This window comes from Botrytis byssoidea (assembly GCF_014898295.1).
Source record: "Botrytis byssoidea strain MUCL 94 chromosome Unknown BBYS_032, whole genome shotgun sequence".
In the NCBI taxonomy this organism is placed as follows: domain Eukaryota; kingdom Fungi; phylum Ascomycota; class Leotiomycetes; order Helotiales; family Sclerotiniaceae; genus Botrytis; species Botrytis byssoidea.
Genome location: NW_024065873.1, coordinates 250083 through 266275, shown reverse-complemented (window position 1 = coordinate 266275; position 16193 = coordinate 250083). Strand labels below are relative to the sequence as shown.

Below are 16193 nucleotides of genomic sequence, written 5' to 3'. Positions count from 1 at the left end.
TGATATGGATGATTTCTTTCTGGTGTCGCATTGTAACCCAAATATGCGCAACATTAAGTAATGATGCAGATCCACAATATACACTTTCAAGCGAATGTTGGAAGCGAGATTGTAATGATACTGATATTTTGCGGATGTTTTCTTCCTTTGCATTTCGTAGAACGCGAGAATCTTAATATAAGGACTATTCCAAGTTGAGTGCACGATTCAGCACACCGTTCCACCGGTGCTTGGTGGTATCGAAGTCGTGATCAAGGCTTTTGCGAATTTGGGTCTTTTAAGGACATTTATACGTGTCTTGGCTGTGCAAGGCGATGACCTTCTGCGAGGAGTTCTTCTGCGATAAAGGGCCTTCTTTTAATTCGTTAGCCTGTCGAATCTTTGGTCCGTTCCGCGCGCTCCAACTCACTCTTCTTTCTCTTCTTCCTTAACGTCATCCTTCATCTCTTCGTCTTCGTCTTCGTCTTCGTCATCATCCTCTTTGTTATCCTCCACATCTTCATCTTTATCATCATCACCATCCTCATATGCAGTACTCTCTGTATCTTCCTCGATATCCTTCGTATCCTCTTCCGAACTACCCCCATTCTCTTCATCCGAGCTAGAATCTTCTACAAGAACAGCTTCATTCACGAGGTACTTTTTGAGATTTCTAGACTTCCACGGAGCCGCCATCGAAGTCTTGCCACGCGCAACTTCGACTGATAATTTGTGGATTTGCTCAGCAATATAGCCACCACTATTAATAAGTCTCCTAAAATTCGAATCCTTAAACCCCACAAACACGATCACATCCATGACAAACTTCAACATCTGTTTATTCCCCCAATACACCGTTCCATTTTCCACCGCGCACCCACGAGCCCTATCAAGCTCAAAATTCGTTTGATCCCAACATCTCTTCAACGTCGCCGCATCAAACCCCAAATACTTGATAATAATCAACGAAGGATTATTCTCCGACGCCTTCGCACACAGCGCTCTCATAACATCATTCTGATATCTCGGCGCCCCGAACGCTTCTCCAAACATCCACAAATCCCACACCATCCATCCCGCAATATCGATATTTCCAGTATACAGCCACTTTCCAAAATGATCCATGAGATCGCCTACAGTGCAGCGGAACATCTTGGTCTCGAACTTCGTCTGTGGCTCGCCGAGACAATCGAGGATGCTGATGGATTGGTTGGGGGCGTGTTTGTCGAGGGCTTTAAAGCGCGTGGAGATGGCTTTTAGGATGGTGATGGGCCACTGCGTGGTGATTGGGGTGTGGTTTTTGTTGTAGCTGATTGAGACCATGTTGCCGCGGAGGAGGTCGGAGAGGAACTCGGGAGGGTTTTCTTCGATTAGTTTGGAGAGGACCATTTTGGTGGGTGGGAGAGGGTTTGAGGTTCGAAGGTTGGGAATGGATCGAAGGATGAGGTTGCAGAAGGAAGAAGAAGAAGGAGGAAGAAAAGAAACGGTAAGAGAAGAAGAAGAAGAAGAAGAAGAAGAAGATCAATCCATAAACCCCGCGCTCAATTACCCCGCTTTGGAGGATCAGTAAATGGAGATGAATTTTCGAAAATTCACTTTACAAAACCGGGCTATTCACTGCTCGAATTGGGATTGGAGAACTGAAGTGAACAGAAAGTAATATTTTCTCATGTTGTTTATCATGTTAGTTTCCTTTCTCGAGGGTGGGGAGAGATGTTTGATTATCGTTTTTTGTGTTTCTGAGCTTGTGTTCGTTTTAGTTTTTGAAGGAGGGAGGTGCTTTTGTTGTATGTTGTTATTTTTCGTTTTGTTTGATTCATTGTGTCTGTATTGTAATTATTGAAATCTTTAAAGCTGTGATGAAATGCAGTCTGTTTCTCATATGGTGTTCGACCTGCTATTTATTTCCTTTGCTAGTAATCTGAATTCACATATTCACAATTTTTTCTCATTACTACTAGCTAAAAAACTTGTTTTTAAGCTATTGATAAATTCAACTTTATTGCCTAATATTCTTCAAGTCGTTAGTTATACTTCTCTTCTATGAATTAGTTTTAGGGCAATGATTACGTGTACTGATTTTATATTATTCTGTGTATCAGACTCTTCAAGACTACTCGGTTAATCTACTTCTGGTATTGACTACTCGCTTGAGATCTCTAATTTTTTCATTTCAATAAATTAAATAGACCACTCTACATATAATCAAACTCTTATAGTCTCGATAGTTCAGTTTTAACGTTTTGAAGTCTTTTGGCTCGATAACCATCTATTCATATCTATTCATACCTATTTAACCTATCAAACCTATTTTCTTCGCACTAATCAACATAATCAATTCTTCATATACATCCATCTTATACTTCATCTCCATAACTAACATCACATCACACTTCAACACAGAAATCGAAGTCGAATTGTAAGGTATGTTAGATATCAGACACAAGTTACACTATCCATAGCTTATGAATCAATCTGGTACACAACCGACACATATTTTCAAAGAAAAATGACCCTTAGCGAAAACCCATCGTGTGAATTCATGATTTCGGTAAATAAAAACAAAACTTCATGACATCACCTCTAAACTCCCAAACTCCTCAAACTCAGAGTATTTTCCTCTCTAACAACTTCATAAAGTCGAATATTATGATTCACAAACATAGACTCACTTATTGAACCTCAAGAAGAAGATCTTCTCAAACTACTTAGCGTGGATTATAATTTTTTCTTTTTCCATTGATGAGTTTTATGTAGAATCAAAATTTTCGGGGTTATATATGTGTATATGTGTATAAATAAAGTTAGTATATAAATACTAAAGTTGAAAAGACAGCAAGAGCTAAAGACATAAAACAAGATGATATCGTGACTAGCAATTTGATTTACGAAAGTATATGATCCTGAAGCTGTAGAGAATGGGAAGCCAACAGGGAAACTAGTGAGCTCCTATTTTCATTAGTAAGAAAACAGTACTGCACATTACAGATCATGGATGTTATAAAATCTGAAGTCGGTCAAATACTTGAAAGAGATAAGTTTCATTGTACTTGTATTAAAGTTTGTATGATCTACAATCTTTCTATATCATACATGTATGCTTTACTCTCAAAATAGGTTTTGAAGCTGATATGAAGCTAAGAGTAGTGAGATCTGTTAGGGGTATAGAGTTGAGTTAAGGATAGTTCCTGGCACTTCTGAATCTTTCTTTCGTGCTAATCTGTAGATCTTGATTGATAATCATCATATCGATCTCGAAATTAATAAGGAATTGAATCATCGCCAAATTAGATTAGCCCCGGTATATGGGCTTGTATTCAGACTAAATCTAAACTAAGCAAATAGTTTTCAATCAGCGTCTTGAAGAAATGAATACTTGTTTGATTCCTCATTCCTTCGGTTCATATATCTACGGCTCTGTTCTGAAATCGGATCACCATTTTCATCCAATGAAATGCCCCTCCATACGTGTGGTCTGCAAGCCGCGATATCTCCCGTGTCAACATTATATCGCAGAGTAACAAGCCCCGCCCGCTCGTACGTCCCATCAGCTACATGGTGGAGAACGACGATGTTATAGACATCTGGTTCTTTGTGGAACTGCCCACCGCTGGGTAGTACCAGGCCTAATCTGTGCAACTCTAAATTGTACCGGGATACCAAGAAATATACCGGGCCTTACAAGAAATGTTGGAACAATTTTGGACAGTAGCGGCCCAACGACTGCGTAGGATTGATAGCGTGGGATACTGATCCCTGGTAACCCATCACTAGCACTGCTACCGGAAGCTGCGATCATAGTGGCGTGGGCGTTGCTATAGACGAGATCCACCTGGTCGATCATAGACTGCATGTGAGGGGAGTCTGGCTTTTGGTCGATGCACTATGGTGAATATTCTATTAGTTCTGTTGTTCACTCTCGTGCATTGATTATATCATTCCATAGCTGTAGTGACTCACATATCAATCAACCCAGAGATAATGGTAGCTTAAGGCCTCAGTGACTGTGAAGGCATCTTGTACGACTGCTGGGAACTCCCCTTGAGTACTCTCGCAAGCAGAGTTGCCACACCAAACATAAGAGAGAGCGGTGTATTCACAATATGGTGGAGCCTGGCAAATCTTTTTCGTGGTGACCTCGATGACACGCAGTTTTGCAACTTCTACCTTCGGAGACTGGCACTGTTCATGATCCTTAAGGCATCCGTCCAACAATTGTCTAACAAAATCGAATTTGACTCTTAAGGGTTCTATGATGCGAATAACAGCGATCCCATTGTTCCTGGATTTGTGTGCTATGATGAAGCGAGGGTGGTCTTCGTAGCTATCTATCCTCTTTGAACCAGTTGCAGTAGATCGAACCGCCAGTTTCACACACGGATCTCGCTCTTCGGACCCCCATGTTTCAATCATATCCTCGCAAGCTTCTAAACATACATTCTGCGATTGGTCACTTAATTCTAGAGACTGATCAGGGGTTCGGATACCAGAGTTTGGATTGACAAGACTCCCAACCAGGCGACAGACGCGACAACTTGAGTTGAGCAGTTGGCTTCGGGAATTTCCCTCGAATGTTCGGACGAGTTTTGTGTTGCGTCCATTCGGGCAAACCATCGAAGATTCTGTCCCCTTGAACTTTTTCGGTTCTGTAATATTTGACCAATCTATCCCCCGACATGATTCGCAGAGAGATTTCAGGCTTGTGTCATGATCGTTATCATTATAGCGTGTGCTAGATGAAAGCTCAGCAACAGCTCTCTGTATCGGAGACGATTGATCGATAGGCATACTGTTAGACGGAAAGACTAAGAAAGTATCAAAGAAGTTTAACTATTGTGTCTTTCTCGACATATATAAATGCCCGGAAAACAATAGAAGAGTTGATGACACATTGCGCCTGAATCGAATTGCGGGGAGAGCTTGACCTGACACACCTTAGACAGTGTAACTACCGTCACATGATTATGCGATAATCTCAACCAGTATACACAGATATATACCTAGATTGTGAAGAGTATGTAGAGTATACCAATGGCACACTCTTATCAAGTCGAAGTCTTTCCAACATAGCAAGTTCTATGACTTAATAGTTCAGTTCCACGTTTAAATACAACGATCTGAGCTATCAAGTCTGCAAGATTCGATTACTACCTTACGGAGCCTCAGCCACTAGCGAAGTCGTTCAGCCAAGAAAACCATACCTATACCTAGGTAGGTATCTATCATATGGATCTTACGAACCCAGAGCGCGGGTAGGATTAAAATGCTAGCTTCCAAAAAGTGATTTTTCTGTGCCTGTTCTGTCCCACTTCGTCCCATGCCCTCACTTGGAAACCCCAACCCATTTTACTCATGCAAGATTCCAGAGGACCCATAGACAATGCATTTACATGTACATCTATATCCTCATTTTCATCTCCGTCTATATTCAAATTCTCCTCCTTATGCTCCTGCTCCTGCTCCCTCCCCACCCCAAATATAAATACAATCAAAGTTACCTACCTACCTACCCATCATCCCTCCCCTCTCCCTCCCCTCTCCCCATCAATCACACGCCACTCTCGAAGCCATCCCACCGCATCCTTTGAAATTCCTCAATCACCTACGAAACAACGTCTCCTTCCCCCCCCTCCCCCCCCCTCCCCTCCTTCCTCTCCTTCCTCTCCACCCCTTCCCAGCTCAGAGAACACACCATTACCTAATCCATCAAATAAATCCTACCCATTCATTCCCTATAGGGAAAATTCAACACCGAGATAGATAAGCTTAAAGAAACAAAATTCCCGCAAGATTAAGTATCATAGAAATCCATCCTGCTCCCTCTTTCAAAAGTGCCACATCCGGAACACAATAGATCCATAGATTTTTATTCAAAAAGCCCAGTTCCCCGATTATGTATATCTTTGTTTGATACGATTACCTACCTGCTAATCTCTTGGTTAGTACCCTTATTCACTATACACAAACACCTTCCAATCCTGAACCTAGCCCCTCTTCACCTCATATCATAACTCACGCACAGATGACACACTATATGAATTTCATGAAATCTTTATTATTAGACTTTGAATACACGCCACATAAAACAAGTGCACAAAAATAACTCCCTCGCTGCAGTAAAAACAAAAAGAAGGGAAGCAGCCCGGATACCAAGTACGCATACATCATCCATCCTCACTGCTCACTCCTCAATTTTTCAAGCTTTTCCTACTATCCGCAATAAGAGACCCTAGACAACTAATCATGATGTATAAACAACCCGGATGTATGAAGTTCCCTGACCCATTTGATTCATCATTGAATTGCTGACAACACTCGCTTTTGAGTATTCATATTTGTAATATCCTTCCCAGTCCAAAGATTATTCCTTTCGTGCTTCACCTACACTTCCAGAGATCTCTCGACTGGTGACCTTATCTTGTATTTGGATCGGCAATTTTCATTTATGAAGTCTTCTTTTGAGCTTGAGCACCGGCAACATACTTCCCGACGTCGGTAGCATCGTGGAAAGTTCTAGCACCACCCTTAACAGCTTCCCAAACTTGTCTTGCTGCTGGAGGAGTAGATTGAGCACCAACAAGGCTATCGATTCTTGCCTCTACTTGTCTGAATTGACCTTGAACAAATGCACTTTGTGCGAATCTTGAGCGAAGGAATGCAGTGTAGATAACAATCAAAATCCAGGAACCAGATTGGAATGCAATAGCGGAGAGGAAGATACGAGCCCAGAGAATGATTTCAAGAAGAGCGACAAGTCCCATGGATGTGTCATAGTATTCCTTGACGAACTTGCCAATGGTATCGGCCATAGCGTTTGGCTTTGGAGCAGCCTTGGGGTCGGTACCGGCTGGAGCTGGTTGGAGAGTTGGGATGAGGTTGGTACGGGTGTAAGTTGCAACGTGGAAGACAGAGTAAACACCGAATGGGAGCATGGCAAGAGGGTATTGCTTGGAGAAGAGCCAGACGAGTGCCATAGCTATCATTTGTTAGATTTTAATCATCAATCTGAGGAGAAAACCACATACCCAAGTATTGAACATTCTCATCAGCGATAAGAGAGATCAAACCAGCTTGATTTGCTTTTCCAGCTCTGGCGCGAGCACGGAATGCCTTGTAAACCACGATGCCGTAGGTAACAGCGGCGGAGATAAAGGCAGTACGATAAGAAAAGGTAGCCCATCTCGAGTAGTAGTTGAAGGTTATGTATGAAAGACCATATCTGATGATGCAGAAAAGGAGGGAGAGATGTCTATTATGAAGAGTTAGTATATATCACAGAATCGTATGCCATCATGTTGCGCAGATAGAATCTTGAGCTTTTGTTTATGAAGCTGTTTGGAAAACTGCGAGAAAAGACCACATATTATCCAAGCTCCAAAGAGCTGACAGCTCTCTTTGACGCGGGGAAGAAACAATGGGAAGTTCGACATACCCTACGAACCAAGCAACTGTAACAATGTCATAGTCAGTATATATCTTTATGCATATTTTGAGACAAGCTTCCACTTACACTGTAATGTTTGCGCGAGCTGTATGAGCCTTTGCTGAAGTGGAAGAGAGGCAGAAGGTGGGGGAGCCATCTTGAGGGTGTTGATGTAAGTTTTCTCCTTGAAGGAATCAAGTGTATTACACTTTTATCACGTTGATGGAAGGTGATTTGTAATGTGTGGATTGATGTGTGTAATGGTGATGGTGATTGTGATTATAATTGTGATGTAAAGTTGTTGATGGTTGTGAGGAAAGATTGGTAGTTTTTAATGTCGTTTTAGTTTAGTTGTAGTTGTAATTGTGTCAACAGGTTTCTTGGTTGATGGGAAGAAGCTACTGGAATATGGCTGAACTAGTTAAAAATCCCTGTAGTGCGTCACTTTTGTTCCTTCATTCATTCTCTAGTATTTATTACTCACTCAATAATTTGAGTAGCGATTGTGAATATAGAAATTAGGAATGATTTACATATACAATAAATATCATTTATATAGTTACTTATATTTACATTTGCTCAAAAACAAACAACTACCGGTACTCCATTCTGTGTATCTCTTGTAGATTATTGGTGGATACAGATAGTTCTCATATGTCCAATTCCTTTCCTTGATTCCAACTTTCCATCATACATACCATAGATATCATACATACCATAGATATCATACCTACAACCGTACAAACCTACCTACCTACCTACCTACCTACCTACCTACCTACATATGCTCAATCATCATCTAGACTCCATACCTCCATACAAGAAATCTTCACAAAATAGCTTGGTCTATCAATTGCAACCATTTGAAACTTGGCTTGCGCAAGAAATCGTCATAATCCACCCTTTTCAACCCTTCAACCCTTCAACCCTTCAACCCTTCAACCCTTGCCTTGGGCCCCGATGGTTTTTTGGTTTGGCTCCAAAATTGATCTTCACATGCTATTAATACCTACCTACCATGACATACCTTTCCTTCCTTCTCTTCCCTTCACTTAGAACACGGCTCGCGTGCCACCTAATAAGCACTCATAACGAATCAACGTAAAGTTATTATTTAATCCAATCATCTTGTTGAATTCAATTTCCATGATAACAATAAAAATTACAATTACAATAACAATCAATACCAATAACTTATCTATATCTTTAACTATTTCGCATGATAAATAATATGTTTCATTATCAAGCATTCATTGAAGTTGTACTAGAATTCTACATGCATTGATCCCTTATTGTACATTTAGACATATATACATCTACCTACTACTTAAAATACGTTGGTATCTTCCCTTTCGCTCCCGAAAACTCCCAAAACCTCCCATGAAGCATCCCTAACACTCCTATTATGCATTGATCTTTTGAAGATGTCCCCCTGTAACCGAACGCCATATTATACTTTCGAGTAATGATTCTATTTGATCATTTTCATCATCTTCGCATCCGTTTGTTAAAGTGTCGATAATCTCGTCCATGTCCATGGCCATGTCCGTGTCCATGCCCCCCATGATGTCGTCCATGATGCGGTTCTCTCGGGGTATGATGGGTAGGTATTGGCTCCACCGGCAGCGTCTCTTCCACTTCCACTTCATAACCCTCATATTCATCCCGAAAGTATGTATCGACTGTATCTCTCTCATTCTTGGCTTTAACCACATCCAACATATAACGTACCGTGCCACTTTGACCACGAATACCCGTGGGCGGTTTCGAACCTGAACTTACCGATTTGGGGCTCAGATTTGCCGGTGATGCAACATGACCATTAAATCGTAAGTCTGCTGGGCTGGCTGGTGTAACAGGAGTATTGGGTGCATGTCGCACGCCATTGTTTCGTGGTGCTTCGTGATGTTCGGTATGTCTTGGTAATCTCTTCTCTTCCAACTCTTGATTGATCTTAATCCGGATACCAATAAATTTCTCGATGTTGTGCAAAGGACCAACGATCGACTGCTTCTGATAATGTGTGTAAAGATCTAACAAATCTAACATCGTTTCCACAATTTCCGATCGACTAGTCCACCACTTTTTATAGCTTGGGCCTCTCCAACCCTTCTGCTTCTCACAAATTAATGTCGCTAGTTCAACACAAGCAAAGGACATGGTAGAACAGGTTTGCTTGAGGGGAGCAAATGTTCGGTAGAGATCTAACATGACTTGATAGGCGACTTCTGCAACATCACGTTGAATTCCACCGTTCTTGACAAGTTTAATGAGGTGTTTTTGTGGGTAACGAACACGAAAGTCGAAGCTAGATGCTTCGAGCATAAGACGTTCAAGGCCAATGACAACCTTAGAAGGAGCCTCAAAGATCTACTTCCATTAGTAGCCATCTATAATCAGAATGTGGTGAAACATACAGTATCGTCGGAGCTTAAGTGCTCTGCAGCTGAATGTTTTAAGTTGTGTGCGGCGCAAATAATATCCTTGGACTTCTTAAGGGTATCTTCAATCTTGCAAGCCGTTAAAAGTGCAGCAGCGGCTGCATCTTGGTATTGATATTCAGTATCTTTGTGAACAAGCCGAAATCGATGGAAATAAGTGGCAGCAGTACAAAAAGTTCGCACTGGTCTTGTAGAAGTTAATGATTTGTGTTTGCGCAAGTGAGGGTAATACTGACAACTGTAAAGCAACTCTAACGTCATTAATCCAAGTCACCCCCTGTAACCTAAACTGATCTTCACGCGTAGGATTTGCCCCAATGGTCATGAGTTTGGTATTGACATGTTGCTGGAACATATATGGTTTGGCGACTTGAATGAACGATGGGTGAGGGCCTGTAGGGTTGACCTGGGTAGGTTCTGGACCAGGCGCCATTGGTGCGGGTGCCATTGCAAGAGAATTGGAAATTGATGAAGTGATATGTGGAACAATAGTTGAGGTTTTCTGCGAAGAAGTCGACCAAGGAGCCCCTCGCATCTACGTTCGGTTTCCCGTCAGTCTCTGGTACAGACTTGTCTCAAAGTTTGTGCAAGAAATGACAAACGGTTGCAGTTATAGCTTTCCAGCTCTCCGAGTTTGACTGCGTAGAACTCGGGCGAACTCAAACTCGCGATAATCTGAACCTTTCGCACTGCAAGTAGTAACGCGCTTCAATCAATGCTTTCGTAGTCGAACTTCTATATTCAGCTCTCCGTCGCAAATCGATTTTGATGGTAAATTTTCTTTCGGTGCAGTTCTCGTTGATCGCCACTAAGATGCGGTTCCTTCAATAATCCAAGATCCCCAGCTCGTTCTTTGGTTTGATCGGAAGGAATATACGATGCGAGACTTTGATGCGAAATAATTCAATCAACTTGCGTACTGATAGAAGTGATAAATATAAGACGGATTTACTATCTTCCTCTGTACGGCAGAATATCGGTAAAATTGTATCTCAAGGTCTCTACTATAAAGCGGCTTTGTGGGGATGGCCCATCAAGGTCTCAAGTACTAAGCCCCCAACTTCAGCTGGAACATCAATAAGGTCATCTTCCTCAGCTGAACAAGCAGATTCTACCTGCTATATATATCATTCCATCACTTTGGCCCACAACATCCAAATAGTTTACAACTTCAGGTAAATTGTTACACTAATTAGTATCAAAACCATTATCTTCAGAGCTCCAACCTTTATACCCGCCACCAAAGCTCTTCAACATGGCGCCCATTACCAAAATCATCTCATTGCTCGGCAGCGCATCACTCATCAACGCTATCGTTTTGCCTGAAAGTATCCTTGAATTTCCCGTCGCGCATGATGAACATGCCTCTGTCTACGATAAAAATAGTCCCCTTCCGAGTATTTTCAACCTCACCTTATCCGGAAAGACTCGCCAAAGCACAAAATCATCCAGCGATGACGATGATACTCCACTACCCTTGATCATCTGGCATGGACTCGGTGATAACTACAAAGCGGATGGTCTTGCGCAAGTTGGAGAACTAGCTGAAGCTATTCATCCTGGAACTTTTGTCTATAATATTCATGTAGATGATGATGCATCTGCAGATAGGACGGCTACTTTCTTTGGAAATCTCACTCGTAAATACACCTTTTAGTTCTCCTAGAAATACGATGCTAACTCTCTTCCCAAGTTCAAATCGAAAAAGTCTGCGAAGACCTCGCCTCCCATCCTATTCTCTCTACCGCGCCCGCCGTCGACGCAATCGGATTCTCCCAAGGAGGCCAATTCTTGCGCGGCTACATATCCCGCTGCAATTCTCCGCCCATCCGCTCTCTCCTAACCTTCGGTTCCCAACATAACGGCATTTCTGCCTTCCAAGCCTGTGGTCCTACCGATTTCCTCTGTCGGGGTGCTCAAACCCTCTTACGTTCGAACACCTGGTCAACATTTGTCCAATCTCGTCTCATACCCGCCCAATACTTCAGAGATCCCGAAAATCTCGACTCCTACCTCGAATATTCTAATTTCCTCGCCGATATCAATAATGAGCGTGTTCTCAAGAATGAAACATATAAATCAAACATGGAAAAATTGGAACGATTCGTCATGTACGTCTTTGAAGACGATACAACCGTCATTCCTAAAGAGAGTGGATGGTGGGCTGAAGTCAACGGCACGGAAGTTACACCACTGAAAGAAAGAGCTATCTATAAAGAAGATTGGGTCGGTTTAAAGACATTAGATGAAGCCGGGAAATTAGTTTTCGAAACCATTCCAGGGGGTCATATGACATTAGGAGAGGAGATGTTAGCAAAGGCCTTTAAAGAGTACTTTGGTCCCGCAGAAAAAAAATTCGGGGAGAAGCAGACCGAGATGACCGGACATGAAGAGGAATTGTAAAGGGGCTCGGCTACGGCCATCTGGGCTAGATGGGATTGATTTGTTATTTTGGGAGAATTTGCAAACATGTTGATTATGGAGTGGAATGATAGCATTTGTAGTTTTAGATACCGGGCGTAGGCTATGGGATGCGGGCGTTTGTTCTCACGGACTAAATTGAGATTGGCAGATTGAGTCCTTTGAAGGATAATGATTTGGTATGCACAGAATTGATAAATATGCTTCCAAGCTTTTATCATATGTGGAAGTTTGCATCGTGTGAAATTCGATTGAAATTCGATTTGACGAGCAGAAAATCTCAAAGTTTAGATATTTTACGACATGTCTTTACTGCGTAGTTTGCCCTGGCTTAGTGTACAATTTTATTTCTCTCGTCTCTCTATCGATCGTGTCGACACCTCGCTCGCGTGCAGCAAGCAAGCATTATTATATATACATTTTCTCTTCTCCCCTAGCCTAGCGATCACATTACTTGAAACCTCACAGCCATTCAGAAAATGTCATCAAATCCCCAGTACCTAGGTAGGTATGCAATCCATTACAAGATTTACTTTCATTACGATAAGTCTAATCTACTAACAAACATACATTTGCGCCTCCAACGCCTTCTTATAAGATAAACCCATTTTCTTTTCCTCCGTTCTCGAGCCTGAAACGAGAAACGAGAAGTTGAATTTTTGACCTGAACAGAACAGAACGGAACTGAAGTGAAGTGAAGCTAAGCAGCAACCTTTTTGGTCTTCTTAGTCTTCTTCACCACGACGGGAACGGCATCCAATTCCTTCGCCGCATCCTCCTTCTGCTTCTTCAACATTTCCTTTCGTAGCGCGATCTCTTGATCTAACTTGTCATCGTTGCTCTCCAACAATTTTTGTTTCTTCTCCTCGCCTCCTTCAATCTCGCTTGCGTCCATACCCCTAGTCTTCCTCTTCTTGTTCTTCTTCTCCGAAACCCTCTCTTCAATCTCCCTCACCACGCTCTCATCCAAAACATCTTCCTCGTCTACCCACAACTCATCCGCCAACCAGATGGGGAGCGCCATGGTCTCTGGACCCTTGACGTGGATTGCACGCACGCCTCTCCATTTCTTAGGAACATACTTCTCAATCACAGTATCGACCACGACCTCCAAGTTCTCCGCCAGCTTCGCCGCATCCCAGCTCGCATACCCGATACGGATAGCCGAGTTCGTCGAGCTGCTCAATGTAACCAATGCGCTCGAAATAGCCTTTTCAATCTCCGCAGCAATCTTCTTAGGTTCAGCGGACTTAGGTGCATCTTCGCCCTTTGCGCGTGCGATTCTCTTGCCGTCGGTTTTAGGACGTTCGGCTTGGATGGCTACGGGGATGGGTCGTTTAGTGGTAGATTTGTAGAAGGACTTTCCGAGCAATTTGGGCAAGAGCGTGATGACTCGATCATCGGCGAGGAAGATGTCGTGCTCGGCGAAGAGTTTACGCTGGGCTTCGTATTGCTTGTATTTCTTCTTGAGTTTGTCGACGCCGACGACTTTGGTGATGCGCTTGGAGAGTTCGGCGGGGAAGGCGGCAGATGCAACGATATCTTTGTAGGTGCGTTGGGGATCGGCGACGATGAGACAGATGGTTGTGGTGGTCGAGGTATTGAGGGAGTGGGGGACGGTTACTTTGGCGGGCTTGAGCTTGGTCTTGTCGCTGATGTGTTTCTTGGTAGTGAGAGTGAGCCAGATGGGTGTGGATTCTGCGTCGTCGTCGTCGTTTTCAGCGAGGAGATTCTGAGCCCCTCCCTTTTTGGCTTTTTCGGCCTCGCTGGTAGAGATGTGTTTGAGGAGCGCAGTGGATGCTTTCAATACCTATCATAATTTGTGAGTATATGTCAATTGGATTGGGAGTGAAAATTCAAAATGTACCTGATCATGATTAAGTTGATATGGAGAACCACTCTCGACCTTTGTGGTCAAGGTAGTAGATTTAGGTGCCATTATTAAGAACTTTGAGGTGGTATAATAGATTCTTTTTCAATTGGCAGTTTCTTGATTATAAGAAATGACAGAAAGCGCAAATGTCAAATCTTTCTTGGAGTTGATAAAAAAAAAAGTTATTGTACAAATCTCGCAAGCTTCTTACGATAAGATTTTTTGCGATTTGATTTTGATAAATTTCTTTGGCGTCGGAATTTTCTTTACAACATCTCCGACGAGGCTTCGAAGTTGCGTTTGTGCTTTTCCTCGTTTGCCGTACCTTATCGCAAGGCTTTTAGATGTGTCAATGCAAGGCTACAATTTACGATAAGGAATTATGAATGAAGCTGCTATAGACAAATAATTATGAGAATGATATGAATAGATTCATTCCTACCTAGTACGGTCTCATTTGACCAAATCTACTCATATCTATGACAAATGTATTCAATCCCAGACACATCAACTTGTCAAAACCCCGAGTTGATATGCAGCTTGGGAATTCCCGCTATCCATTCATATGATCCTCCGCCCAAAATAAAAGCTCACACCGACTTCAACTCAACTCAATCTTTGAATTGTCTCAATTCATAGCCTACGCAGCGGTCTCCATCCGAATGATTCAAATGCATGTATCAAGTGACATGTATGTAGGTAGTAATTAAGTACATGAGAAATCTGCAGTCATGAGAAAGAGAGGTGTCCTTACATATCTTGTCTACCCCCATTTGCATCAAGTACCTTGCTCTGATTCAAATCTCGGAAACACATTCATTAACCTGTCTAGTACGGTGTATACTCGTATATATAATCTGACATAATATATAACATAAACTATCCTCCATACATAACCCTCTGCCAAAAGTATTTTCAGTCAATCAGCGCGTAGGAAAATCTTGCACCTCGCGTTGGGAACGCACCAAGCACAAGGTATGAAAGGCACGCACGCACGATTACACGAGCACGAAACGAAAGTAGATATTCAAAGGAGGCTGGAAGTGGAAGTAGGAACTGGGTTCTGTGTCGCGTGTGGTGGAGTGGTAAGGTATATGGGTATGGGATGCGTGTGATAAATGGCTTGATGGGATGGGATGGGATGAGATGGGATGGGATGAGATATGAAAATTTGCTGACTGAGCCTTGGAAACTCGTGGTTGGTGACGAGAACTGGAATGAATGGATGAGAGATGAGAAGAATGCAAAGTATAAAAAAGTTATGAAAGAGTATTATTGGACAGGACGGTGTAAAATCTAGTATAGATATAAACAAATACCTACCTATTAGGTATACATATAAATTTGTATATGAATAGGCTCGAGAGTATTGGCAGGTTTTGAGTTTTACATATAAAAACCTAGTCGTATTAGACGTGGATTATAGTGAGATATAAAAATAAGCTTTGGTAAAAGTTATTGCTTGAACTTGAGTTATACTAGGTAGACGTGGTAGAGAACTAGAATAGAGGACTAGAGTATTACCTACCTACCTACCTACCTACCTACCTACCTAGGTACCTAGTTATGAAGGTGGAATGTCTAGTATCTACTCTGTACTATACTTTCCAATTGACTGAAATGAAAGTCATCCAAGTCATTATTTAAATCATATCCATACAAGTGAATGACACATTGACATAAATCAATCAACTCATTATATAAATTCACCATCATTTTCTCAATTCAGAATTGTATTACCTATATCTCCAGCTCTATGTGAAAAATGCATGTGCAGTTCAATGAATGCAGGTTGTAGAAATAGCAGAATTCATAATCTTTTAAAGCGGCCAATGAACATTTTTAGACTCCAACGCGGGTCGCGTCTGGGTACCGATGGGTCTGGGAACCTTCTCAACCTCCTCTTCAACTTTCCCGATCCTCCATCTCTCAATCAGAGACCTGGTCGGAGGCCCATACAAAACTAAGTCTCGTCTTTCTACAATCTTTCCATTCTATTTCGTAGATTTTCAATTCTTCTAGTTCTGTCTTACCAAATACTTCTTCCAAAATCTTC

General features: G+C 42.1%; 6 protein-coding genes across 6 annotated transcripts; 1 reads left to right on the top strand and 5 right to left on the bottom strand.

Moving 5' to 3' along the window:
• Positions 1-287: 287 nt before the first annotated feature.
• EAE97_011002 (uncharacterized protein) lies at positions 288-1368 on the bottom strand (the record flags this gene model as incomplete). Its single annotated transcript, XM_038881517.1, has 2 exons — positions 288-351; positions 410-1368. 2 exons carry the CDS (start codon positions 1366-1368, stop codon positions 288-290), a joined length of 1023 nt encoding a protein of 340 aa, XP_038727676.1.
• A 2185-nt stretch (positions 1369-3553) lies between these two features.
• On the bottom strand, positions 3554-4767 carry EAE97_011001 (uncharacterized protein; the record flags this gene model as incomplete). The annotated part of the gene is made up of 2 exons (XM_038881516.1): positions 3554-3862; positions 3952-4767. 2 exons carry the CDS (start codon positions 4765-4767, stop codon positions 3554-3556), a joined length of 1125 nt encoding a protein of 374 aa, XP_038727675.1.
• A 1655-nt stretch (positions 4768-6422) lies between these two features.
• EAE97_011000 (uncharacterized protein) lies at positions 6423-7559 on the bottom strand (the record flags this gene model as incomplete). Its single annotated transcript, XM_038881515.1, has 4 exons — positions 6423-6955; positions 7005-7228; positions 7412-7427; positions 7490-7559. The coding sequence occupies 4 exons, from the start codon at positions 7557-7559 to the stop codon at positions 6423-6425; spliced, it is 843 nt and encodes a 280-aa protein (XP_038727674.1).
• Positions 7560-8890: 1331 nt separating this feature from the next.
• EAE97_010999 (uncharacterized protein) lies at positions 8891-10291 on the bottom strand (the record flags this gene model as incomplete). The annotated part of the gene is made up of 3 exons (XM_038881514.1): positions 8891-9772; positions 9820-10030; positions 10080-10291. 3 exons carry the CDS (start codon positions 10289-10291, stop codon positions 8891-8893), a joined length of 1305 nt encoding a protein of 434 aa, XP_038727673.1.
• An 807-nt stretch (positions 10292-11098) lies between these two features.
• EAE97_010998 (uncharacterized protein) lies at positions 11099-12246 on the top strand (the record flags this gene model as incomplete). The annotated part of the gene is made up of 2 exons (XM_038881513.1): positions 11099-11483; positions 11537-12246. 2 exons carry the CDS (start codon positions 11099-11101, stop codon positions 12244-12246), a joined length of 1095 nt encoding a protein of 364 aa, XP_038727672.1.
• A 476-nt stretch (positions 12247-12722) lies between these two features.
• EAE97_010997 (uncharacterized protein) lies at positions 12723-14449 on the bottom strand. The gene is made up of 2 exons (XM_038881512.1): positions 14132-14449; positions 12723-14074 (listed from the first exon to the last, which is right to left on the bottom strand). The coding sequence occupies exons 1-2, from the start codon at positions 14201-14203 to the stop codon at positions 12965-12967; spliced, it is 1182 nt and encodes a 393-aa protein (XP_038727671.1). The 5' UTR covers positions 14204-14449; the 3' UTR covers positions 12723-12964.
• Positions 14450-16193: the final 1744 nt, after the last annotated feature.